This window comes from Antrostomus carolinensis, unplaced genomic scaffold (genome assembly GCF_000700745.2).
Source record: "Antrostomus carolinensis isolate BGI_N321 unplaced genomic scaffold, ASM70074v2 scaffold25702, whole genome shotgun sequence".
Taxonomy (NCBI): Eukaryota; Metazoa; Chordata; class Aves; order Caprimulgiformes; family Caprimulgidae; genus Antrostomus; species Antrostomus carolinensis.
The window spans coordinates 19,381-45,173 of NW_010300547.1; the positions used below are offsets into that span (position 1 = coordinate 19,381).

A 25,793-nucleotide genomic window follows, 5' to 3' on the forward strand; every position below is an offset into this window, starting at 1 on the left:
GCTGTAGTACCGCACGGGCCGCTGGAGGTCTGTGTGCAGCTGCGAGGTGCTCGGGCCGATGCCCGGGACATGGTCCTGCGGGTCCCGCAGAACCCTGCAAAGATCAAAACTCATCATAGTCTGGGGGATGGCAGTTTGACTAAGTGATGCCTTAATAATAAAGTCATAATGAGTTGTATTTGTAAAACTCACTACCACCAAGGTGGTCCATAAGGACTGCACCCTCTTCATGCCTGGCGCTGAAATACACGGTGAGAAATTGAGCCAAATGGTAGCTGAGGCAGGGCAGAGAGCGTGCTGGATGGGTCTGGGGAGGGTCTGGGCAGGTCTGTGCCAATGCAACTGGAAAATATCTCATTCCTCGAAGCTCCAATTTAGAGATATTTTGACATGACTGTAGGTGGGAGGGATGGACTAAAGCAAGTATCCAAAGAAAGCAGATTGCTTGTCCTGAGGGGAGGCACAACAAAATTCTTTCCCAGCTTCACACTCAGTTTTGGAGGCCTTAAGGACTCGCAAGCGAAGATGCCACTCGGGCCAAAATTCAAGCAACAGGTTCCCAGATTGCTTGATATTTACATAACCTCATAATGAAAACTAAAAATTATGGTTTTATTGGATGCAGCAGGTAGTTTGAGTGAGCAGACAATTGCAAGCAGAGCTCGGAAATGAATGCTGCAGTGAGCAGGGCCTTCGGAGTGCAAGGCTGGCTGCGTGGGTGTCTCTGCTTGTGGTGTAATGAGTGCTGAGCGACTCCCGCCAGCTCCAAGGCGGGCGAGCACTGCATCTTGCACAAAGCCTCGGTACCTTGTGGCATCAGAACTGAAGTGGTCAGAGTGGTTAAACAGTGGATCAGGGATGAAGCTGGCAACAGAACTCTGGGCTCAAAATGTCAGATAAGTTGTCAGCAAGTCATAAGGGAAATAGAACTTAGACTACAATGGGATTTTTAAAATTTTATTTTAGAGAATTAAAATTTGGGATTAGAATTATGCTGGTACTTTTAATACATATTGACTGCTTCCAAGTAGTAGACTACAATGGGATTTTTAAAATTTAATTTTATTTGAGAATTAAAATTTGGGATTAGAAATATGCTGATACTTTTAATACATATTGACTGCTTCCAAGTAGAGCTGTACTCAGTATGGAAAAAAACCACTTCCTTTTGTGCAAAATATTTCATAGTACTTATATACTGGGATTTTATTTTAGGAGTTGTTAATTGCTGTCCAGAAGAGGAAAAAGCTAATGGCAGGATGAAAACTGATTTATTAGAGTATAAAGTGAGGTTAAAAAAATCTTTCTGGTATAATTTAAAAGAGAACTTACGGATATATACATAGCAGAATAATAGGTGTTCTTCTTCCCCCCACCCCAGTATTTTGGATTCCAATCTGCATGTTTGCCCTTTTGCACATGTGCTTTTATAGTTTTTATTCTAGCTGGCTAAAGAAAATACCTTTTCTTATTTTCAGTTTAAGAAAGGGAACTTTTAACAGGTTGTTCGATACTCTGATAGTAAAAAATCATTTTAGAACCTAGGTACAATATTTATCTTAATAAATCTGCAAGTGCTTCTGCAGGGTTATTTCTGTGTTAAAATGTTTCCAACACAACATTAAGATTTGTTGTTTTTCTTTCAGATACTGATGAATACAGACCACCTGTTTGGAAATCTTACTGTAAGTTTATCAATGGACTTTTCCCTCCCCCCCAAGTCAGAGCTGCAAAAGTTTCAGTTGTGTGCTTTAAAACACTAATTTTTCTTTTCATCAGAATGTGAGTTTAAGAAGCATCAAGGAGTTCATTACTATTTAAAGATAGGTACAGTTGTTAATCCCCAGGGGTAAGTGAATGCAGATTATTCAGAGGAGCAGATTCTCTGCACCTTAGTAACAGAAGTGGTCCCACTCTTGTGTGGGCCTGGCTTATACTGGTTTGGCTGCCTAGACTGGGGCTTGTGTAAACTTTATTCATGCCTTAAAGTTGGTATCACTTGAACACTTTTAGGGCTCCTGTGCTTTAGTACCTTGCATCACTAGAGTTCAGACTTGAGCTGGTTAGTAAAGCTCATAATAAATAGTTTTCCCCCAGAATTTGCTGATGTAGCAAAGCAAGAGCATTCATTTGACCTGGTGTGACAAATCACAAGCAGGTTTTTTGAAGCCCTGACTAGAAGGGCTCGGTTTCCTACCAGCCTGCCGGCTTTGGCGCTGTAGCTGTTCAGCACGTGTGCCCTAGCTCTGAGGACGCTGGTTTTGCTGGCTGCCTTAGGCAGGTGTGCAGGGCAGTAGTCCAGGCGCGTTGCCCTGAGAGCAGAGCAATGCTCTTCCTTGGGAATTTCACAACTTCACAGAATGGTAGGAGTTGGAAGGGACCTCTGGAGATCACCTAGTCCAACCCCCTGCCGAAGCAGGTACATCTAGAGCAGGTTGCACAGGATTGCATTCAAGTGGGTTTTGAATATCTCCAAGTTTGAAAACTTGCTGGGTTTCATTTCTAATTTAAACAAACAAACAAACACCAAACTTACATGGAAATTTTCTATATTTCAAAATTTAAAGGGATAACCTGTTATTTGGAAGTGCTGATGGAGGTTCAGGGAGACTGAAGAGAATACATGAGAAAAATGGCACTGTAGCAAAGCATCGTAGCTTCTCACAGTGCCTCTCCTCTAAATTATAGTTCTTTGCAGATAGGAAAGCTGAGATGTGAGAAATTTTGAGATTTGAGGAACCACAGCAAGAAAGAAAAATCTACTGTTAAAAGCAGATTTTGAAAGCAGAATGTTTGCGTGTTTAACACACTTAACAGTTTGGGGATGTCAGACATATTTGCATTTTGTTTTGTATATATTCTCAAGGCTTGGTGTCTTCAGGCTGGCTAAAGGGATTTGCTCAACTGTCTAAAAGTTGGGGGGATTTAGCACCTGAGAAAATACAGTTATTTCAAAAAGGTTTCCATCCTGCAGTGGGAGGTTCTTTTTGGTCAGAGATTTTGAGTTGGTCTTAAAGCCTTGGTGAACACCACGGTTAGAAGGAGAGTAAGTGTAAGAGAGCAGATTAATTTTTCTTTGTCAGCTAAAATATATGTAGTAGACTTAAATGAGCATTAGAAAAACAGCTCTTCTGTCACCTAGACCAGTCTTCTGTTGATGACTCACAGAGGTCATTTGTTTCTGTTCTATCTCTGCTGTTGCCAACCTGGCACATTCAAAAACCTCAGTTTGGCCTTAAAACTCAAATCAACTTTGTTGCTTGGGTTTGGTTTCCAAATTTTGAGTTGTTAAAGTGATCATGAGTTACATAGTCATGATCTTCTATGCAATATGAGCATTAGATTACTTCTGTAAATGAGAATGTCTCATAACAAATTTCAGAGAGCTTAGTTTGTAAGTAAATAGTCAGATATTGTGAAATTTGTAGTAAAAATTACAGGGGTTGGCAAAACTGCATGTGCCTTAGTCTAGAAATGTCAGAGTGTCTTAAAATACAGTTACGTTAAGTGAAGAAAATAGAAAGGCAACAAGTCTAAAAAAAGGCTGAAGACTTAATTTGTCTGTCTTCAGTATTTTCTTTAGATGGATGACCTTGAACGGTTTTTAATAATTGCCACCAGAGGCAATGGCTGTCATGTAATTGAGATGGCTGGGACCTTGATCTGTTTGTGAATCTGGTGGTAAAGCCTGTCTGTGCCTTTTGAGTCATCATTTATTATGCCAGTAGCTTGTCATATGCCGAGTCAGCCACTTTAATATTAAAGAAGTTGCACTTGGAAGTATCTGAGCAAGCTTTTTTCTTGCAGCAGAAGGCTAAAAGATAAAACTGAGACACTTTGGTCCTTGGTATTAAACATCATTGATCGTTATTGCAATACCAAGCTCTGTGTATTTTGATTGTAGGCATTCACAGTGAGTCACAGCTCTGCACCTTCTGTGAACTCGGGGTATACTGCCTCTTTGTACAGTTTATTCCATGCTGTAATCCCTAAGAGGAGGGGTCCAACCTCTGCAATACTGAAGCATCGTTGGCAGCTTGCCAGGAGCTGAAGGCTTAGATGTGTGCAAATACATGTGCAAAACACTCTCCTACACCATCATGGTTCCCCATGGTGAACCCTTCCCATGGTTCTAAATTAAGCATAGACTCATGGGGTTTGGTTATATTTGTGTCTCATGATGGATGAAGAGAAATGTTGTTTTACTTCTCTGGCATTAATTACAGCAAGGAAACTGGTGTTGAACAGTTTGAATTGTGTACATCAGTTAGAGGAGGAGGAATAGGCATCCTGTTTTGTAACTTAGCTAGTCTACCTGCTGTGCTTCTGACTGAAAGAGTAGAAAGATTCTGCCTTTGGAGAAGAGGAATTTCCTTCAGAAAATCTTTTCAGCCTGGCTTGAAGTAACATGGGAAAGAAATCTCAATTTTTAGCCAATTTCTGCATAGCAAGCTGATTGTGAGTCTCCACTGCCCTTTTGTGAAATTCAAAGAAATCCATATTCACTTTGATTTATTTTTTTTTTCCCCTTTGAACTTAACTCTGCAGTTCTCAGAATTAGACATGGACAAGGGCGAGTGCCATCAAATACAACTTTTAGAATGGAAGCTGGGGTATCTGTGTGCTGGGCAAATAAACGGTCATGCTAGAAACAAAAAAATGCTGTTTTATATACTGGTGTGCTGTTTTTCATCGCTTGCAAAAATCATTTTTGTAATACCAGTACAGAATGGTAAGGACTGATTTTAGTAACATCAGGAAAAAACATGAGACTTTTTTCTTTGCAGCAAAGGGAGTGATTTTTTCCAGTTTATCTTATGATTGCCATGCCATTGGGCATCTTGCCATTTTCTCAGTTCTTATGTAGCTTAGCACATAAATACAGCATTTGTCAGTGCAAAAGACTCGTGATCAAATGAGAAGTGTAATAAGTCAGATCTTACTGGGTAAGTCAATATATGGTCTTATTACCTGAAGAAAGTGACAGCACATGTTGTTAGATCTTGGTGTTAGTACTAATGATTGAAAAATTACTTCAAAGGATTATAGTTCCAAATGTCCATTTTATCAGTTCTAGAGTACTATTCAAATACTAACTTAGTGTTGACAGCCTCATTTTGAAGGTGGCTTGCCAAACCAAACTCTTTTTTGGATAGAAATTGAAAGTCATTCCTTTGGTATTATATTAGAAAGTCTGCACATTAGTACCATTAAATTTACAACTGGCTCCTAAGATTTATTGTGGCTTGATGAAGCTCATTTAAAAATAAAAAATAAAAAATTAAAACGGTGGTGGGGAGGAGAGAGGATAGGAAGATACTAGTAAGTGTATGTCATTAATTTGAGCCCTAATTGTTCTACCCTGCTACTCAACTCCTGATGTCTTTAGATCTGCAAACGCAAAGGCCGTTTTTTCCTTTGTTCAGAAATGTCATCACTGAGCAGTGGCAAAAGCAGAGGGTTCGATTCTGCAGAGTTCTGAATGATTCTTGTGAAGTCCTAACCAGGTGACTGAGTGTGTGATCAGCATAATAAGATGGGACTCCATCTGCTTACTGAAGGAAGTCTGACAGCAGCTTGATTTGATATATAATGAAATTTAATTTGGGTTTATCATGATTCCTTTTCTGATCTGCTTGATGGAAACTTGACTGGTCTTACCCAGTGACCTCCTAGTACTCAATCAATTAATTGTGAAGATAATAAATAATCCTGCACTGGCTAGCAACATTCTTTTTTCTGACCACTCGTAAGTAATGTTTGAGACCTTAATGTATGCATCCTTGCATTAAATCTTGCAGAGAATCTTTTTTTTTTTTTTTAAAAAGCAACATTTAATGTTAAAATGCCTAATTTATACAGTGATTCTGCATTAATCAGAATTTTTCTGCCTTCACTTAGTGTATCAGTTGCAACAGGAAGCTCCCCATCCTAGAAGGATAACCTGCACTCGTGAGGTGGGTATTACAAAGATTCAGTTTTATAGAGTCCAGCAGCTCCAAGTCTATACTTATTGGTGTCCAACCCAAACGACGGTTCCTTGAGAGACTTGTTGCTGTGATTAGAGTAAGTAGTCTTGGGGGCACTGGTACCTGGAAATCCATTTGATCTGAACATTGAATTAAAAAGCATTTGGAGTCTGATATGTATACCTGAGAGTCATTTACTGGTTTTTGGTTCTCTGATAAATGGAAACATTCATTTTCTCCTCCTTTTGGGTCAGAAATTCACAGAAGCAAGAGCAGAGCTGCACAGGGGAACTACACACCTGTTTTAGACACATCGCTGACAGATGCATGCAATCAATCAGGAGGGAAGACTGAAACCTGCCCTCGTGCTGTTACTTGAGTTGTAGTACTTAAGATTCATTAACACTAGTAGCAAAGCTATGCAGAGCCCTAGGTTTTAAGGATCCAAACAGTAACTACAGGATCCTGCTGACACACAGTGATGCAGAAGCAGCTGTTCATGGGGTCAGTTGTTGAGACCCCAGGTTTCTAGCATGCCCTGAACTACCATCCAACAGAGCAGCACTTCTCCAGAGGTGCTCCAGCAGTGGTGCTGGAGGGTTTAACTGATACCAAACATCTGTGCCAGCAAGATTTTACTCATAACTGCATCTCTCTTGCAGTTTCAGTTAGGAACCTGGGAAACATTACCTTAAATTTCAAAAATGCTGAAAAGTTAGGCTTGACTTGTTAAACAGTATTACAAAACACAGCTCTTGCTGAATAACCACTGAAAGTTATTACATTGCTGCAACAAAAATTAAGCATTTTTATCATGTGCCAAGAGAAAGGAAATTAATCTTTGAAATGTGTTAGTCACTTCAATGTAGTATTGAATACAGAGGGACATAGCACTGTCAGGAACATTAATAGCTTACAGTCTAGATCACAGAGAGGATTACAGATTTAAACAGGTGTTCCATTGTCTCTTCAAATGCCCAACTGTGATTCTACAAAGTAATCTGTCAGTTTTTAAGATAAAAAGCAGAGATTTTGTGGAAGTGAAATTGCATTTAGTGGAAGTACTCTTGTTTTCTTTTGTTAATTTGGTAGTTTTTTATTTTTATAAAAGGTATAGCTATAGCTGATTGCATTTAAGCAAGACATAGCTATAGGAGGGAACAATACGTGAAATTTACAAGAAGCATTGTAGCAAAATTTTTTGTTTTAACTAGCCTTTCTACTGTTAAGGAGGGTCCAAGCAGGGGTGTTCTTGTTAAGGCTGTTGTACAGATAAGTTATGTACCTCAAATAAGGTGTGATGGAGATTTGAAGGAGATCTCTATAGAATATAAGATCTCACCTGTGAAAAAAATTAGATATTTTCCAGTTTTTTATTCCCATTGCAACATTATTAGGAAGGTTCTTTTTTATTTTGTGTGTTCTCTATGATAGGATTTTTAATTACATTAATATACAAAATATCTGAAGTTTTGTAGGAGCTTAGTCTTGTAGTACAGCTTTGTGATTGTAGAGAGTGCTTACCTGAACAGGATGAAGTATTTTACTCACTGCCTGCAATGGATTGTGTTTATTGTTTTTAAGTGGTGTTGAATACTGGCTTTTTCCTTCCTCTCCTCAAATGTATTTCAGTGGTGGGGGAAGTGGTGGTATGTGTGTAAATGGATATAGTAAAATGTATGAGGGATTTTTGGTAGCCTTCTGACACTGTTGATTGAGGTGCTGACGTGCCTGTACAATCACTGCAGTATTTTATTTGCTGAGTCTTCTCTCAGAGCCCTGCCACTGTTTGCTCCTGTGATGACAAACTTTCTTATAGTGTATGCCTATAAAGTTGCTGGGCTCTTGCGGTAATGAGCAACAATTCTTCAGTTTCTTCAATTAGATGCTTTGAGAGCCTCAGTTGTGAATGTTTTCATTCTTACAGAACTAGAACTTTAATTTTTCTATATACCTTTTGGTTTCTTTAAAAAAAAAACCAATCAAAAAACATAATAGAACTGTAAGGAGTGGGAAAGTACCAGCACAGTTAAGGAAATCTTACAGCAGATGACATAACAGCTGTAATTGTTTTGCATGTCAGCTGCACAATGCACCCGTACCCTGTACAGTGTCAGGGAGAAACTGTAAACTGATAAAGGGTTCCGGCGTATTCAGTAAGTTCTGTTGGCATTATATCCCATGCTAGTTTGACTGCAGAGAAGTGCTTTGAGGTCTTCTTGCCCTGGATGATAAGGAGTCACAAACAAATTTTATACTAAGTTTTCTTTCATAGTATTTCTTAGAATACTATTAACCTATCCAGCCAGATATGCAGAGATATAAATCTGTGTACGGTATCTGAAAATTAAAAATGTCTCCTGCCTGTGGGGTGCTGGAAATCCTTCAGCTATTGATCAGACCCAGATTGCCTTCTTTTTGGAATCAAACAAAAGCCCTACTCTTGCCTACCAATTATAAAAGCATCTGCATAAAGCTTCTTTAAATACGAATCACACTGACCACTGTAATTTTCTCATCCTAGTTCACTGAATTTTAATACTGTTTATTATAAAATTTTAAAATTAGCTACTATACTGGTGGCAAATTGAAAAGTTGGACTGGTTTAGGGAGGAAAATTTGCTGTGGGTGAGTGGTGTCTTGCACGAACTAATCATCCAAGGTTATCTGAGCTTACTGCATCCCTATGTAGAGAGATCCTCCGGGTCTAACCCTCTAGACATGTAGTCTGCTAGAGTCATTGGTACTGGCAAAAGTACCACAAACAATCAAAACACTCTGCTAAGTCCTGTCGCCATTGAGGAAAGAAATATAACACATCAGTGTCTATAATGTCATATTTCTATGAATTTATTCCAAAACAAGATTATAACATATGACAAACTTTAAGTAAGTGTAAAAATTCCCCTGTGCCACAGTGAACAAAATAATAAAAAAAAAAAATTAAAAAGAGAGACATTCTGTGTTTTAAAATAGCTTCTTGAACTCTGCAGAGTAAACCTGTGTTGGCACCATGAACATTGTTGTAGAAACTGAGAAATAAAAGCTGCAGGTTTTAGAAACTAGTGAGAATGGAACTAAATAAAATAAAGCTGTGGAAGAATCAAGTCAGTTGCAGATATTTAGCTGCAGAACAGAGCATATTAAATACACATTTTCTCATCAAAGAATCAATTTATAAAAGAAAAGCTCTTTGAAGCTTATTTTTACCTAATAAAGGTAAAATTGAAATCATACATTATCAGTGTGCATTTTCCTACTTCTGCATTAGTTCGTTATAATGCAGGTAACTTTTTTATAGTAAGTATTGAACAATTTATGCAGCTGAGCCAGATTTGAAGTGAAAATGTATTCAGCGAGCAGTAATGTGTTTAACCTTTCTGGTCTCAGCCTCTCCTGCTAGTGTTGAGCTTTGTGATCTGCTCTTTCTCAGCTGGGTTCCTATTAGCAGCCATGCGTGAGTCAGTGGGGGCAGAATCTTTTCCTAAGTGGTTGAGTTATTCAGCTGTATAAACAAATTCTTAAATATTAGGAAGAGCATTTTGGTCCAGAGAACATCAGAGAGGTCAGTGGGAGGGAACAACATGTAATTTGGTAAGGTATTAGCACATAAATTGCTCCTCTTGCCTTATTGTATTGCACTTGTTGACATAAGCAAGAGTGATGATTAGGGGAAAAAGTACTTGTTAAAGAATAATTGAAAATCACACTGCAAAAAACCCAACCTTTTATTTAAGGTGCAAAGTCACCTGTTGTACAAGTGCTGATACTGAGAGGTGTATTCAACAGAATCACCTGCTTAACATTAAATACTTCTCAAATACAGAGAATTTGAGTTTCTGCACTGTTACACCAGTTTCATATCAGAGCAGCACGCAGATCAGTGGAGTTACACTGATGTAAAAGGAGCATTTCATTCATTTGGGATTTTTTGTTGTGAAGGTGCAGCAGAGCCAAGGCTTTAACACTGTATGAAGTTAATTTGTAAAGTTGATGATTCATTCTAAGGAAATTTACCTTCTGCATGAGGCTTACATCCAAACTGTAATGTTGTTTGTCCAATTAATATTGTATTACCTCCATGGAATTTGTATTTGTTGTGCATATAATCTTTTATATGCACACATGCAGGCATATTTAGGGCATCTTTGACTGCTGTGTGAAGGTACTCAATGATAAATTTAGTAGATTATTTTTGTCTGCGCTTTCACATTATATCTCTTTGTATTTTTTAATACTATTTTATGGACAGTATGCTTGCTGTATGAATTCACTTGTTACGAAACATTACAGTTTCTTTTATTTCTTCTAGGTAGAGAACAGACCTAAATATTATGGAAGAGAGTAAGTAACACACATCTCTAAAAGTGGTTTATCCAGACATGTTGGTTATAATAGTTACAGAAAAGGTTGCAGGTGTTTGCCCTGGGCCCTTTGTTTCTCTGTGTGTTTTACAGTAGTGTGTCTTGCTCACCATCAGGTTATTTTTGCAGTACCATTACTTTTGTCTACCTAAAATTACAGCTGCATTTTCTGATGGATATGGATATCACTGAGTGCTACCTTAAGTGAGAAAAACATATGTTTCTGTACTTTCAAAGGGTTGTCTCTTTCTACCCCACCTCCAGTTGGCTTTTGCAAAAGATGTTTGTGTGCAGGCAAAAAAAGGATTTGGATCACAAGTGCAATATAAGTGTATAAGTGTGCAGTATATATGTGCGTCTTCTATTTCAGACCACTAAGGCAAAGGTGGTTACATTTAGTGTGGCAAAACAAAGCAGATCTTACATGCGTTTATTTTGTTAAAAGATGTGTAGTATTGCTAGGCTATTGCACCAGTAATTACTGAGATTATATGCAATCCCTGAGATTTTAGCAAATTGCCATGATATCCCTGAGTGCTGCAAAATGCTGTATTGCATGCCACTGGCACAAAACACGTGAAGCCAGCAGAAAAAAATGGATTTATTTCTACACACTTAATTGATAGAGGCAGATTTAAAAAGCGGTATACTTGTTTTGCAGATATTGTTTCATGGAAGCCTTTCTAACCCATTTAAAGTGGCTTCAAATACAGGCAGAAAGGGAGATTAATTTAAGCCGTAGATTCATGCAAATCAGTTAGTTATGTTTTTTTCTTTTTTAATTACTGTGGTTGGTGGTTTTTAAAGGAAGAGGAAAAGGTGATTTAAAAGCAAAAAAAAGTGTGTTTCAAAAAGTCTTTGTTCCTTAGATTCCATGGGATGATCTCAAGGGAGGAAGCTGACCAATTATTAAGTGTTGCAGAGGGAAGCTATCTCATTCGTGAAAGCCAACGGCAACCTGGAACCTACACTTTGGCATTAAGGTTGGTAATTAATATTTCATTTTTAAATTTATAAAATATTCAAAAGATTGTACTGTGTTGTTGACCTTAGTGCTTAAAGTTCCTTGTGATTGTTTTAATTTTTTTCAAAAAATCATGGTCAGCATTTAATGAACTGGTACTTTTTTACCCTAGTTACAGGCTTGGTATCTTTAACCTTCCCTAACCCTTTCTGAAGTGCTAACATTACTTATTGTTTGCACCACCAGGATCATAGCAATTGTGTTTTTGCTGGTGGCACTTCATTTTGCTCTTCTCCCACTATGTGACAGATGTGACCACCTGTAGACATTGGGAGAGCAGGTAGTCAAGAAATAAAAGGCATCGTATGAGCTCACATGACTAGTCTACTGTGTTGTTATTAGCTAGCTAGCTAGCTGTTGCTGAAAAGCAATTAATTCTCTCTACTCCCTCTGTAGGATGGCAAATAAATCAGGAGTTGTTTTTGTCTGAACACCTGTTACCTAACAGTGTTTGCAGATCTGTTTCTGTGCTCAGCAAAATTCTGGCAAGTGGATCAGATATAAATAAAAAACTGAAATAAAAAGAACTTAAATAGTTGGAAGTTTAAAATAGTTTAATTACTTTCAGGGTAATGGAGATTATTTTGGCCTGGGCTATACACTGAAGTACTCAGATGGGGGATGGTAATTAGCAATGTTTTAAATCTAAGTGGGACAGAAAAACATTGAAGGAGAAGATGCAGTTACTGAAAGTTTTATATGGGTAAAATAAGATTATGATTAAAATAAGAATATAATGAAAGGACAGGTTGTGATTAATTAGTTTTCTTTTGAGGGGGAAGAAAGGGTATGTTTTACTGGGATTTTTTTTCTGTAGTAATAAGATTCCAAGTAGAAACATTATTGTTATCTAAACTGCTTTGCATTAACAATATAAATAAATTGGTGTTGCTTAGTAGGTTCTAATACTCCATTTCGTCTACTTCTGCTATTGCATTGTTAAATTAAAACTAAAAAGAAAACAGTTCTCTTAACACTTGGCTTGAAGACAAATAACTCTGGCCCCATGCTTCTGATGGCGCAGAAGGCACAGGGTCTATACGCTGTGAATGATGAAGCTGCTGAGCATCTTGCAGGGTGTATCGATACAGCTTGTTTTACAAATGCTCCTCCAGTCCAGCAAGTCAAAAGACGGGTCTTTTCTAGGTTTGATGGTATTTCTTTCAAACTGGAAAACCTCTTTGAAAGCAATAAAATAAATTTTTATGCTCAACAGAAAAGAGAATGGATAGCTGTTGGTGATCAGTTTGGGAACAATTTCAAATGATAGCAAAGCTGTTGTTATTGATTTATTTTGAGGAAATTCAGCAATTGGTAAAACACCTCAGAATCTGAATCTGCAGCACATTACAGCCATTTCATGATGTTTAAGCGCTAGCTGGATGACTTGTGTATTAAGGGCAGTGGTCTAGAAGGCTGCTTTCCATCCCACAGCAAGTAATGCTCTGTTGTCTTCCTGTTGGCTTTTAAAGTATACGAATGAGGGTCTTTGCTCTCATACCTTAGGTGAAAGTTCTCTGTGAACTGCAATGCTGTGTCTTTCACATATGGGAATTTTACCACTAGGATTTCTTTTTCTCTCTACTAGGAAGTGTAGCAGAAGTCTGTCTTTCCATTGACTGGGGGCAGAGTTTTGCTCAGTTTCTGTTTTTCTTCTTCTTGGGATAATATATGCAATATATACCTATTAGCTAATATTCCCACTGAGTGTGTTGCTAACATTGTAGCATTGCTTAAAGACTAGGTAATTTCTGCAGTTTGTTCAGCCTGACTGTAAGAAGTTTGCTGTGATTCCTGTGATGAGTTTATGTAATTTTACTTGTCATTTATAGCATTTTTTAAGATCATCATTTGTGTTGGTGTCACCACGCTGCCAGACAGCAAAGGTAGCTCTGTCTGCAGCTTAATAAACCCAGTAGGAATTTCAGAATATCATCTCCATGGCCAGAAATGGAGGTTGTCAGGAGGGTGGTATGTATGGGCAAAATCTTTCCAACTTCAATGGAAGACTTTGGTAGGCTTCAGGGTCTCTGGTTTCAGCCTTTCTTTTCTAGCTGTTAGAGTCAATTTCATCTTCTCGTACTAGGCTTAAATGCCACTCTTGTCATTCAAGCAGTCATGTGAATTTTAAGATCACTTCTGTATGATTTTTGCTTGTCCTTCTCTACCTTTGTTTTACCTTTTAGAAGGTGTGAGAGGAAGGAAAACTTGGTCAGCTGTTAGTTTTATATAAGGAAACGGACACAGGACAGGTTTCACAGCATTTTACGAAGTTAACCCAGCAGTGCTGAAGAGGTGCTCTAATCCTGCAATAAATAACATAATGACAAAATGTGAAATGATTGTTTTTCAGACATGCTTTGGAAAACAAATGGAAAATTTTGAGTAAAATATAGATGCTCAAGGGTACTCGTTGACTCTTGACATAAATACTTGGTTCCCTCTGGATTTCCATGTATCTACTCAATCTGTCTCTCACTGTTGCCTGACTTGTCTATCCTTGAAAGTCTGTCAAATGTGATTAGGACAAATTGGAAACTACCTATGAGATGTGATTGCATCATAAAATCCCAATTAATTGAAACGTAAAAGTTTTGTGGAAACATTAGGTAGGATCAGCTGCTGTTGAGACTGAGACAGGGTTGTTTCCTGGCTTGCAGTTACTGGTGCTTCTGCTGTGGGGCAGGCAGTGGAGTAATGCAGATGGCTCAGCAGTGGCAATGTCTTCTTCCTGCATTTGTGTCAGCGTGCCTGGAAATCTTGAAAAACCCAGTGCATCCAGTTGTGAAGAGTAGTTCAGGGATACAGGATCATAGCCCTTTCTGTGGCAAGGTATGATGTCTCTGTAATGATATATTTCCAGCCTTCATTTCTGCAATGGCAAAAACAAGCTTTTTGTGCTTTGTCCTGAGGACCCAAACCACCCAACTCCTCAAATCATCATGGAACAATTCGAATGCCACATTTGATTCCACCAGCTATTGTAGATGATGTCTAAAATTTTGATGGTGTGTTCACACCAGCCATTGGTGAATTTGTTTTCAGTTTAGTTCCAGCTGTAGTTCTGTTTTGTCTAATATTTTGGTTTGTTGTTACTAAATTAAGTAAAGGCACTGCATCCTCTGCATCCTCAGAATTCAAAGAGGAAGACATCCTGGTATTTGTTGTTTATTTATTTATTTTATATTACTTTTTTTAATCAACTTCAACATCAGATGTTTGCTGTGTTGGTAAAGTTTCTAACAAGTTAAATTGAAAGTTAAAAAAAATGCTAAAGAAACCCTTTGACTACCAAGCAAGCTAGGTGAGAGATAAAGGTAGAACTCAGAATCATTATTATGACTGCCCAAACTTTGTACTTGTGAATACCTCACCCTCTGTGCCACAAATCTGATAGAAATTAATTGAACCCTAACTCAGCTTTGTAAAGTGTAAGTAGTTATTATCTTCGGGAATTATTAAAGTAGATCACCTCACAGACGGTTGTATTAGAGGGGAAAAATCAACCACGTTCTCTCTTGTTCTGTCTCTGTCCTCGTTGCCTTCTAGACTATTTATAGTGGACATCTTCCAGAGATACTCAGATTGTCTTTGCTCTGCATTGAATTTCCTCTTGTTAAACAACTTAATCTTTTTAGAAGATAAAGAGTAAACTGTTAACACCACAAATCATAACTCCTTTGTAGGCAGACAGAATTCACAGTTACAAAAACATGTTTTTATGAAATCTGGAACAGATTGGACAATCACACTAAGCTGCAGCCTTCAGCTACAGCCAAAATGGACAGAATGCAAATACAGTCGGTGCACAAAGGTTATTTTATGGACCGTCCTACTCCTAACATGGCTCTTCTGCATCTCACTTCTTTTTAAGTTACTCTAAGGGATGCCTTCAGCCATCATAAAATGGGCAGATCTGGAGAGAGATCTGCATAATTTTTTTGCAACGAGTTTATCCCGATTTATATATCTCTGTCACTGTATTAGCAAGTTCTCTGACAATGAACACACTGGGTTACATCGAAGGACCCGTTGGTAGTCCAGTCCACTGTCGTCTCTTCAGTAGCTATTAATAGCAAACATTGAAAGAAAAGTGCAAGAACAAGATGAATATGTGGTAGTAGTTCCCTGGTGTGTTCCCCCAGCCTCTGAAAGTTTGCTATTCAGGGACTTCTGAGCAGAACTGATATCTTTGCTATTCTTTCAGGCTTTTGATGGAGATTTTTTTTGGTTTTGTGCAATGAATTTCTGAGCACGTTTTTGAACCCTAGTAAACTTTGCTGTCTGCTACTGTAGCATGAGTTAACTACGTTTTATGAGAAGCAGCATCCCTTTTTTGAAGATTCCATCTCACAATTTTTTTGGATGTTCCCTAGTTTTTGTATTATGAGAAACAGTGAATGATTGATCTCCATTTACCTTTTCCATGCCACTCACATCCCCTTATTTTTCTCGTTACAGGTTGATGAGTGCTAGGCTATACATTCAGGTTTTATAGTGAAGCTATTCCATACCCCTCATCATCTCTGTTACCTTTCTCTTTGCCTTTCTCTTACTCTGTGATGGTCTTTTGGAGAGGAGCAGACCAGGAGTGCACATCCTGTCAGGATGAAGTGGGCCATGGAGTTTTCTTTCTTTGTTCTCTAAACCTTTCTAAATGAATTTTTGACCACTGTGGAGCATTAGGCTTTGATGCTTTTATAGAACTAGCTTTAGTAAATCTAAAGATCTTGTCCCTGAGCTGCGATAGCTATAGACGACCTGGCACCGATTAAATGACAAAATGTAGGACAGGACAAATAAAAGCTTTTGCTGGCTTAACCGAGGCAGTCAAATATTCTTAGTGCAATGCTGTAGAATGGTTAACTGAGTTCAAAGGGAAGATTTTAAACATTTCTTCTTCTTTAATAAGGTAGAAAAAGTGATGCTTACCCAAAAAAACTTTTCTGTTATTAAGGTTGCTGGTGAGTTACTGTAAAATCTGCTTTCCAATTATGTAAGAAGCTGTATTTTGATCATCGTCTGATGAGCTATTTTTGTCTACTTTCATCCATTTTTGTGCAATTAATTTGCATCATGACTTTTTTTTGAGTTAGACTACCTTTTAAACTAAATTTGAAACAAAGGGGGTTTTGTTTTCAGGAAACAAATTTCTCAGAATTTGTAACAGAAGTACAAGTATGTTCTTAGCGAAAAAGAAAATTATAATTTAAATATTGTTTTAAATGTGTGAGTTTAGCTAAATATTCAGAGCTGTCCTTCAAATAAAGTTGATGTTTAGAGCCCAAGAATGCCTGTGAAATTGTATCAGTTCAAAGTCTGGATAAAGGAGAATGAAGTTTAAACACACATGAGAGCAGCAAATCAGCACCCTACTATATTTAATGCCTGTACTTAATAATGGATGTGGTTTGTCATAGCTTTTTTTTTAAAAAAAAAAAAAAAAAAAAAAAACCACAGCAGAATTCACCAATATTTACAAATTAATTAATCAGAGAATGGCACTGAAAATCTTTTGCAACCCTGAGGTTTAAAAAAAATTACTAACAAGAGAAAATTACTGTAGGTATGCATGTGTGTCCATACGTGTCAGCAAGTCTCTGTGACAATAAAAATAATATAAAATACATTGTAATGTTAATTAGATATTCCAAACGGATGAAAAGAACTATAAATTCCTAATTAACTCCTGGAGGTATTAGATCTGCTTTTAAATTTGGCAAAAGACTAGTACAGTGCTTAATGCTAGGACCTATAGCAAATGACAGTAACAATAAGACATGGTTTGCAGAGTAGCCTTTTGTGGTTGAGAGCTTGTTTAATAATTAGGATGAGGATAAAGAGGAAACGGGTAGAGATTGTACTAGTGGTAGGCGTTGAAGTGTGATGGTACTGCATGTTCTTTTGAGCAGATATCAGCTGTAGCACGTTTTGTTGGTTACCATGGTTTCCCTTCCTGCAAATTCTATTGTTGTGGATACTGCGAATGAATGAAATAAGGTTCTGCAGCATGATTAAAAAAAGGTAATAATGTTAGCTGTGATTATGACTCATGTTTTCTTTATGTTTGGGGATTAGGGCACATTCAAGGTTATGTGGCATCAGGAGAGAATTCTTGAGGCAAAATAAATGTCAAAAATTAGTAATCCTTGGTTTAGTCGACCAATGACATGTATTGTGCAAGAAATTGATACACATGTTCTCTCTCTCTAAATCATGAAATTGTGTTAAGAAGCTAGCCACTGATATTTTAAAAGGAGATATAATTGGTAGGCTATTAGAGGATAATGCTGCAAATGAACCTTTTTAATTTCAGAGGACAATTGCTTTGGTAGCCAAATGCTGTTCATTTTCAGTGGGCTCTTCTGGGACACACGTGTAGTGCTCTTCCAGAGCACGCATTGATTGCCATGGGATTACTTTCACATGTGAAATTCATCATCTGCAAAAGGCTTCTTGAATTCAGAGGTTAAAATTCTACATCTGCATTCTGCTGGAAAGCCTCATTTTACAGACTGGGACATGGGAGAGGAATTGGGGAAAGAATTGTTTGAAGCAACTTTTTATGTGATAGCTGAATTACGGGGTTTTTTAAAATTATAAATGTATCAGAATTTGGTCATTTTATCCTGAATCCACACCTGATCTGTAAGTAGTCAGAAGGAGCCCAGCAAAACAGTAGTTGTCTGCATCCCTTAACTGTGGTAACTATTCTGACATCATGTTAGTTGTTAAGAAAAAATTATAAAGAACATTTGAAGGACTAAACTTTGTAGATCTTTCTGTCTGTGTATTTTTTTTTACCTGATTTGCAAATGCAGTGATTTGCAGTAGCAAGGGTTGAATTCAGTTTCCAGAAACCTTCCTAAAATATTTACACAATATTCCTTGGTTGCTAGCTGAAAAACCTGGGAAACTGTATATACATATGTGTGTACACACACATGCACACACACCAACTTTAAAGCTTAGCTGGGTTAAATAGCATTGCCCAAAATGTGATCAAACTGTCTGTGGGATAAATATGTTTCAACCTGACCCATTTTGATCAGTTTTCTTTATTCTACATGAAATGGCAAAAGAGTGCTCCTTCCTCTGTGGCTGGCTGAAGCTCTCAGGGAGGGACTCTTCCTTCTCCCCCAGGCTTAGCCTGTCACACTTCCATAGGCACAGAATTCAGGCAAGTTTCAAAAACTGGTCACTCAGGTATCCATAGCTTTTTTTAGATGAAAGAAACAGTTTGTGCTTAAAGCTGTTTTAATAGCCTAACACAACGGGTATGCCAGCTATTATGCTGGGCTGCTTTTTTCCTTCTGAAGAGCCAGATATTTATTTTATGAAGGCTTAAATTCTGCTGAAATGAAAGCTGTCATTCTGTTGGCCGGGTACCTCAAGACAAGTTAGTGCTAGCCCCCAGGGGAAAATGGGATGATAAATTTTGGAGCTTGCTTCTCTGCTCTAAAGTAAAACAACTGGACGTCTATTTAAATTATCTTCTGCATAAAGGTTGTTTCTTTTCCTATATAAAATTTCCTATTACATAATATACTCTGTTACTTTGTCAATAACATGGAAGGTTTAGCTACCAGTAAACAATGTGGGAGTCCTGCATGTCATCTGCCTTATGTAAGTGCACCTGGGCAGTACTGAGGTGGCTTCGCTTAAGTATTTAGAAAAATAATAAATAGCTACTAACCTTAATGAGTAATTAACTCATTAACTGGCTACCTAGGCCCTCCCACAGACTAGAATGCTTTTTTCCTTATGGTTCATGTCTTCTTGCTGTGTTCCTGTTCTCCTTCCCTCCTCTTCCCATCTGTTGTTGTCGTCAGCTCTGTTTTCTTTTGGCTAGAGTGTCTAATTTATCTTTGGCAATTTGGTTTGCTGCAGTCTTTCTCCTGCTCATATAAGTTCGGCACTTCTCAGAGAAATATTCTCTGCTTTGGTGGTGTTGTGAACTTTTTGGTAATGTCTCCAAGCACTATCTGTGCTCATTGCATATAGCTCATGTTCATTTTATGCCGTGTCCTTCACCTCTGACTATAGCTCCTGCTGTCCCACAAAGATCTGCTGTAATCTGGTGCACAGTAAAGGTGTTGGGCTTGTGCTGAGGCACTGTGGTGGAACTCGGAAGATTTGGGCTCACTTTTTGGCTTCACATATGACTGGGCTCAAGGCTTTTAAGTTTTCCATGCCTCATTTCTCCATTAGAGAGGAGATTTTCTTTCCCATATTGTCTCACATGTCTGTTCAGTACAGAAGTCTAGGATCTCTTAAAAATGGCTCAAACTGAAAAGTTGTACCCCATCTCTCAGACTATCCCCAGTTACAGCTCCTGAGCAGGAATCTGTGTTGTAGTGTGCTGGTTTTATGGTGTATAATGTCTGGTTTGAAGCTTCTAGGCACTGTTTAAAGAGCCTTTACTACTTTCCCATGTGTTTATATACTTCAAGTGCATCTTAATCACCAACCACAGTGTGTCTTTTCCCAGGAAGCACAGAGGTTTCATCAGCTATAAAAAGCAGTAAAACATTGCGCAAAACATTGGTATCGATTCTGATTCAGTCATCAGATCAATTCCAGGGACTTAGATCAAGTTTAAATGGAATAGGACATGGAAGCAGAGGTAATACATCAGTACAAGAGCTTCTTTTCAGAACCAAACAGATTATTTTCAAACGATCTATCACTGATCAAGAACATTAAGAATGATCTGAAGTGTTACGTGATCTTACTGCATATTAATAGCATACATGGTCCTTGATCAGCTGACATTTGTTCAGAGTTTGAGATGGTGAAAATGAACTGTTAAAAACTTGTAGAAGTAAAATAAGACATTGAGACAAAAGATGATGTTTCTTATTGTTTTGTTAGATTTATTTGTGAAACACCATTACAGGTACCAAGGGCTGGTAACACTTCCAGTCTTCATTGGTCTCAGCAGCTGTTACTTGCTGCTGATGCCCTAGAGCAGTTCTCTCTCTCTCACTTGTGTTGTCCCTGACAGTGCTCATGATCCACAGAAAAGTGCCACTGTGCTGGTCCTCACTGCCTGCTGTTTGCAGCATGGTATTTGCACAATATTGTTTCCCTCTTGGACAAGGAATCTGGGCAGTGGTGCAGGTTAAGTCTTCATTCTCAGTTGAGAGAGATTGCTGGAGGTTGTTGTTAATGATACAGCACCAGCTCTGAATTTTTTTACTTGATCTTGATTAGACAGTGATTTGAAGGTTGTGTCTACATTGGTGTGGGGTAGACACCTTGCAGTTCCAGGTCTGGAACTTGTTTTCTCTTCTGAAGGATGCCACACTTTTTCCTTTCTAAACTAAACTATCATGCATTCAGCCAATGCATGGATCTGATCAAGTTTTAGGGATAACTTTAAACCTAATTAATGTTCATCAAGCAACAGTCAGCCAACCAGCCAATATTGCCCTTCCAAACAGCACAGGAAAACTATGTATAGTGACTGTACCCAGCCACCTTTCCCAGCCATATCAGACAACAGGACTTTTTGTCTCCACTTGTATAAAATGCACCTTTACTTTCAATCTCAAATGCATTTGATTTAATTTGTGTATTGCATGCTTGTAAGCTACTGCTAAGGTTTTGGAGATGATGCTATTTGTCAGGCAGATACTCTGGGAAGATGGCAAGTTCCACAGTTCCCTGGCCATCCTCAGAAATGTTGTTGCCAATAAAGAATAAAAAAACCTAAAAAATGAGCTGCTCTCGGGAGTTGGAGACCTTCAGGGATGACTGGGTAGAAGAGGTTTTGGCTGCATGCAAGACTTGTGTTGCTTTGACAAGGAAATGGGTCAAAAGAGGATCTGTAGAATAATTTGTTTTCTTTCATATGAACATGGCATGATTAGGAGACCTTCCTGATCATAAGATTGCTTATATTTCTGTGGCTTTTTATAAAGTTTCAAGACTCTAGTCTTAAGTGTTGGTTCGAGAGTTTTCACAGATTAGAGCTGAGATTCTGGCATCTAATTTTAATTGAGACTTCTATCTTCTGGCTGCAAAGCACATTAAGATGCTTTTTCTCCAAGGGAAGATTAAGTCCAAGTGACCTTCAGGCACATGTACAGAACTTAATTTCTCAGCTCAGTGTATGAAGTTGTTTGAAACTAATGAGGACATGAGTAGCCCTGAGGGGCGTTAATTCTGTGGTCTGGTTGCAGCTACACATTTTAAGTAATGCCTTTGTCTATTTATTATTCTCATCATAAAGTAGCCTGTGAAAGACTTGAGTAGCTACTGTACAATTCTGTATGTGAACTGTAAAATCCATCTTCTTAGATGGTAAGAAAGTGTGGATGGGCTCTCGGTTCTTCAGTTCTTCCTTTTGTTTTATCAGTGAATGCTGCATACAGAGTAGGTGGGTGAGTCTGAAGCCTGTCTCTCTCATGCTATGATGCCTGATTCAACTCCTCAGTCCTTTATTACTAGCCACATTTGCTATACCATTTAATCCGTTTTCCCACGTTGTTATCCACCCTGCCCCACTGGCAACCAAAAGGACTAGACAGAGTGATTGCTTTTCAGACAACTTGGAATAAAAAAAGTCTTTTATCTGTAGTCCTGCTGCTTGCAAACAAATGCACAATGGACACAATGAGACTGTTTGACATGTCAGAGACCTATTTCTTTTTCTTGGAAAAACATCTAATGTTCCCCTGCTTAAACCAAAAGAGAACATATATTATCAGTGTCCTGCTTTCTATTTTTTAAACAAAAACCAGCTGGTACTAATGCTTGCCTTTAGGAAGAGACGATTAGGAAGTTGAAATACCAAATCTTGGCTCTACTTAATTGCTGTGGTGATGTATAATTAACCAGGCTGCAGTGATGTTATAGAAAGTAAACATAAGAAAATATTCTCACTAACGGAAGAATTGAAGTTAAATAGTATTAAGTAAGACTGGAGAGACCAAATGTTACATTTTAATTGATCATTTGCAATTGGACATGTATGTTTGCATTTATATTGTAGTTAGATCAAAATAGTATCATTGTGTGATCAGAAAGAAATTTAAATGAGTTTGAAAGAAATAAAGCAAGATTTGTTATTGATGGTATACTCTCTGTAAGAGATTGGTGTTTCATTGATTTGTGGGGATTTGGTTGGGTTTTTCCCTCCGTCTTGCCAGTAGGAGACAATACATTTCCCCACAATGTATCCAATAAGAAATTAACAGAGAGAAAAAACTTTGATTTGGAACAAAAGGGAAATGAGATGCAGGCAAAATGTTCAATGCTCACCCCTTGTAGCTGATATGCAGGCACCTTTCCCAAGTGGTGTAGAGTAATTTGCTTGTCTAAATACCTTTCTTTAAGTGGCAGTTGTTAAATTATCCTAATGTATTTTAAACAAAGAAAGTTGAATGTACCTTTAGAAGGCCACACATGCCAAAAAAATAGATGTACAGTACCCCAGATCCATAGAGGAAGAAGTTTCAGTCTGTTTGAGAGATAAGTTTAGGCATGGGCTGCTGTTAAAGAATTAAAACTGTGGAATGTTGTCTATGAGATACTCGTGTGCTGAAATGTGGGTCAGGAGCAGTGGGATAAAGATTATGTACTTTTGGGAATCCTGTTCCTTATAGTATCTCTCAAAGACACATTTTATGTGCAGCAGTCTGAACAAACATACAGCGCAGGGGCTGCTCAGTAAAACATAGCTGGGGTAGAGCCATGTACCTACTGACCCTGATGGGAAGAGGATTAATCCTTTTAAGAACTTTTGTTTGTTCTCTGCATTCACCATCTTGTTTTTCAGAACTTTCTTTTAAACTCTGAAGGAAGTTACTAAAATCAAGACACCATGTGTACTTAGTAATAGGCCCTGAGAAGCTTTTCTATGCCTTATCTTCTCTTGCTAAGATTAGTGTAATACTTTCTCTTCTAGAAAGCTAAGAGCAATAAGTGACCTTCAGCTTGTTTAAAACTCTGCTATAATACTGTCAGAGCATATGTTACTGATTAGAGCAGCAGTTCACCTGCTATGTCTCTTAGTAAAAATAATTCTATTGCATATTGTCATGTAAGGGCCATTATTCTTCACCTTCAAACTTACTTGGCTCTCCTGTCAAATTTTAACATCATAGTGGTTGTATGTGCTCCATGTGCATTATTCCCACTGACTTGAGCAGAAGACAGTGAAGGTTGCTCACTTTGGCACTACAAAGTGCTGAGCACTCTTGGCTCGTGTTGACTTCACTGACAGTGGAGGGTATTCAAGGAGTATGTCTCGTGGTCAAAGCTTGTTTGCCGCACACTACCTTGAGTAGGAAGATGCTTTGAAGGATGGGCCTGAATATGTTCCTACTCCTTCTGCTGTAACTTAGGACATTATGCTTTCTGAATGACTTGTATTCACTCAGAATTGAGTCTTGTGATGAAATTAGCATTGGGTAAAAATTTTATTTTTCTGTAATTTTGTAATTTCTTGCTTTTCAGTTTGATTCAGTGAACTTTTAGTTTGTGTGGCATAAAAGTGTGCATAGAGGTACCAGTACATTTACAGTAAAATGCCCAAGTAGTCCCTACACATTATGTTCTCTTTTCTTACTGAGCAGGACATGGATTCCTGAGGGCCCCCTTAAGCACTGAGTAAAAATAGCAGCTCCTGAAGTTACAGTCACTGTCATATTATTGATAGGCAGATAGGAAAGTTTGGCATTTTTATTCAGAACACAATAAAAAAAATATACATCACAGAACAAGTAATTTTACCCATATTTGCAAGAAGACTGCAATATTTTACTTGAGGCAAGGTCTGAAATTATGCTGTCCCCTGTTTGGCAAGGCCCCATTGAAAAGGAGCCACTTCAGCAAAGCACCAGTGTTCTTTAACATCTCCTATGAAGCATTTCATTGTAAAATGAAAGCAATCCATCCTTTCAAAATTAGTTTTTAATATTTATTTGTCAGATGTGACCTCACAAGGGGGCCCAGTACCCTGAGCAGCCACCCTTGCTGCTTGTCTGATCAAGAAATAACACTGGAGTGAGCTGTGAAAGCAGCTTCTTGCCTCCATCTTCTCCACAGGAAATGCATTGGTTGTTGCCAAGAGCAAACACTGGTGTTTTCACACATTTAGATTGCTTTCAGGCAGAAAATTGTTGCAGATTCAAAGTACAGTTTTTGAAAATATGTGAATATTCAGGTAAAATTGGCATTCTTATGGTTGTGAAGAGGCCGCATCAAAATCCTGTTCCACCCTGACTGCCGAACTGCTAGCGTCAGATAGCTTATGCATTATATATCCTGTATATTACAAAGATTTGCTTGAAGCTCAGGACTTAACAAGCATAACACAGAAGGACTTTTGTACAAAGCTTGAAGAGTTAGTCCTTGGCCTCTGGCCAGGAATAAAGAATGCTTGCCCTTGTGCCATTTTGTCCTGTGCTGCTCCAGTTCTGGCAGCAGTTCTACCTCAGTGTAATTGTTGGCACTGAAGCTCAGTTGAACCCTGAATGGCCTCTTCCTGCAAGCAAGCAGGGGCGCAGAGGTCCGAGACAGCATCAAAACTCAGTATTGATCAACTGTAATAGAGGACTCTATTATGAGAACTCTTCATATCAGAGCCAAGCAAATTGACTATGGCGATGCAGTAGTAAAGTACTAAAAAAAGCCATAAACAGTGTGAAGTTATTTTCAGTTTTTCCACGGGATAATGGAAGGACTAAAAGAATAAGAGAACAAATAGCTCCTTCTGGGACAGTTTTGGCTATCTATCTCAGTTGTTGATCTCTCCTTCCTATCTGTGCTAAGTAGTAGTTGAGTTTTTCATTCTCGTCTGGACCAGACACAGAGCATAGTCACAGCTTTAAGTGATAAAGTGGTTTTTATTGTTTGCAGAGGCTTGCTTACTCGTCTTTATTCTGCTTACTGTTCTTTATAAAAAAAACTTTCCCATTTCATTGAGGCAGATTTGGAAGTCAAACCAGAAACTTCAGACTCTACTACGATGGAAAGCACTTTGTTGGGGAGAAACGTTTTGAGTCCATCCATGACCTGGTGACAGATGGATTGATTACTCTTTATATTGAAACGAAGGCAGCTGAATACATTGCCAAGATGACAATAAATCCAATTTATGAACACGTAGGATATACAACTTTAAACAGAGAGCCAGCACACAAAAAACATATGCCAACCCTGAGAGATGAACATGATGGCCAGGAGTCTACAGGAGAGGATGAGGTAGCAGGAAAGAGGGTAAGCAATTGTTAACCCACACTCTTTTTTCTATTAGAATTTTTTTCTTGTACTTTTAACCCTCTCCCTCTACTATAAAGTGCTAAAGGTATCTGTAGATACTTAGTCTACATATTTATTTCCAGTATTGCATTAATAGTAATATTTAAACTGGGTATAGGGTTTTTTAATGGCAATTGTTGCATATTGCAAATTTCTGTGATTTGG

General features: G+C 38.1%; 1 protein-coding gene across 1 annotated transcript; it reads left to right on the plus strand.

The window, feature by feature from the left end:
- Nucleotides 1-1,646: 1,646 nt before the first annotated feature.
- On the plus strand, nt 1,647-25,586 carry LOC104521242 (N-chimaerin-like; the record flags this gene model as incomplete). The annotated part of the gene is made up of 5 exons (XM_010163179.1): nt 1,647-1,685; nt 5,902-5,957; nt 10,282-10,313; nt 11,203-11,316; nt 25,298-25,586. Coding segments are annotated over 5 exons (530 nt in total), but the record flags the coding sequence as incomplete, so codon positions are not given.
- Between the last annotated feature and the right edge of the window lie 207 nt (nt 25,587-25,793).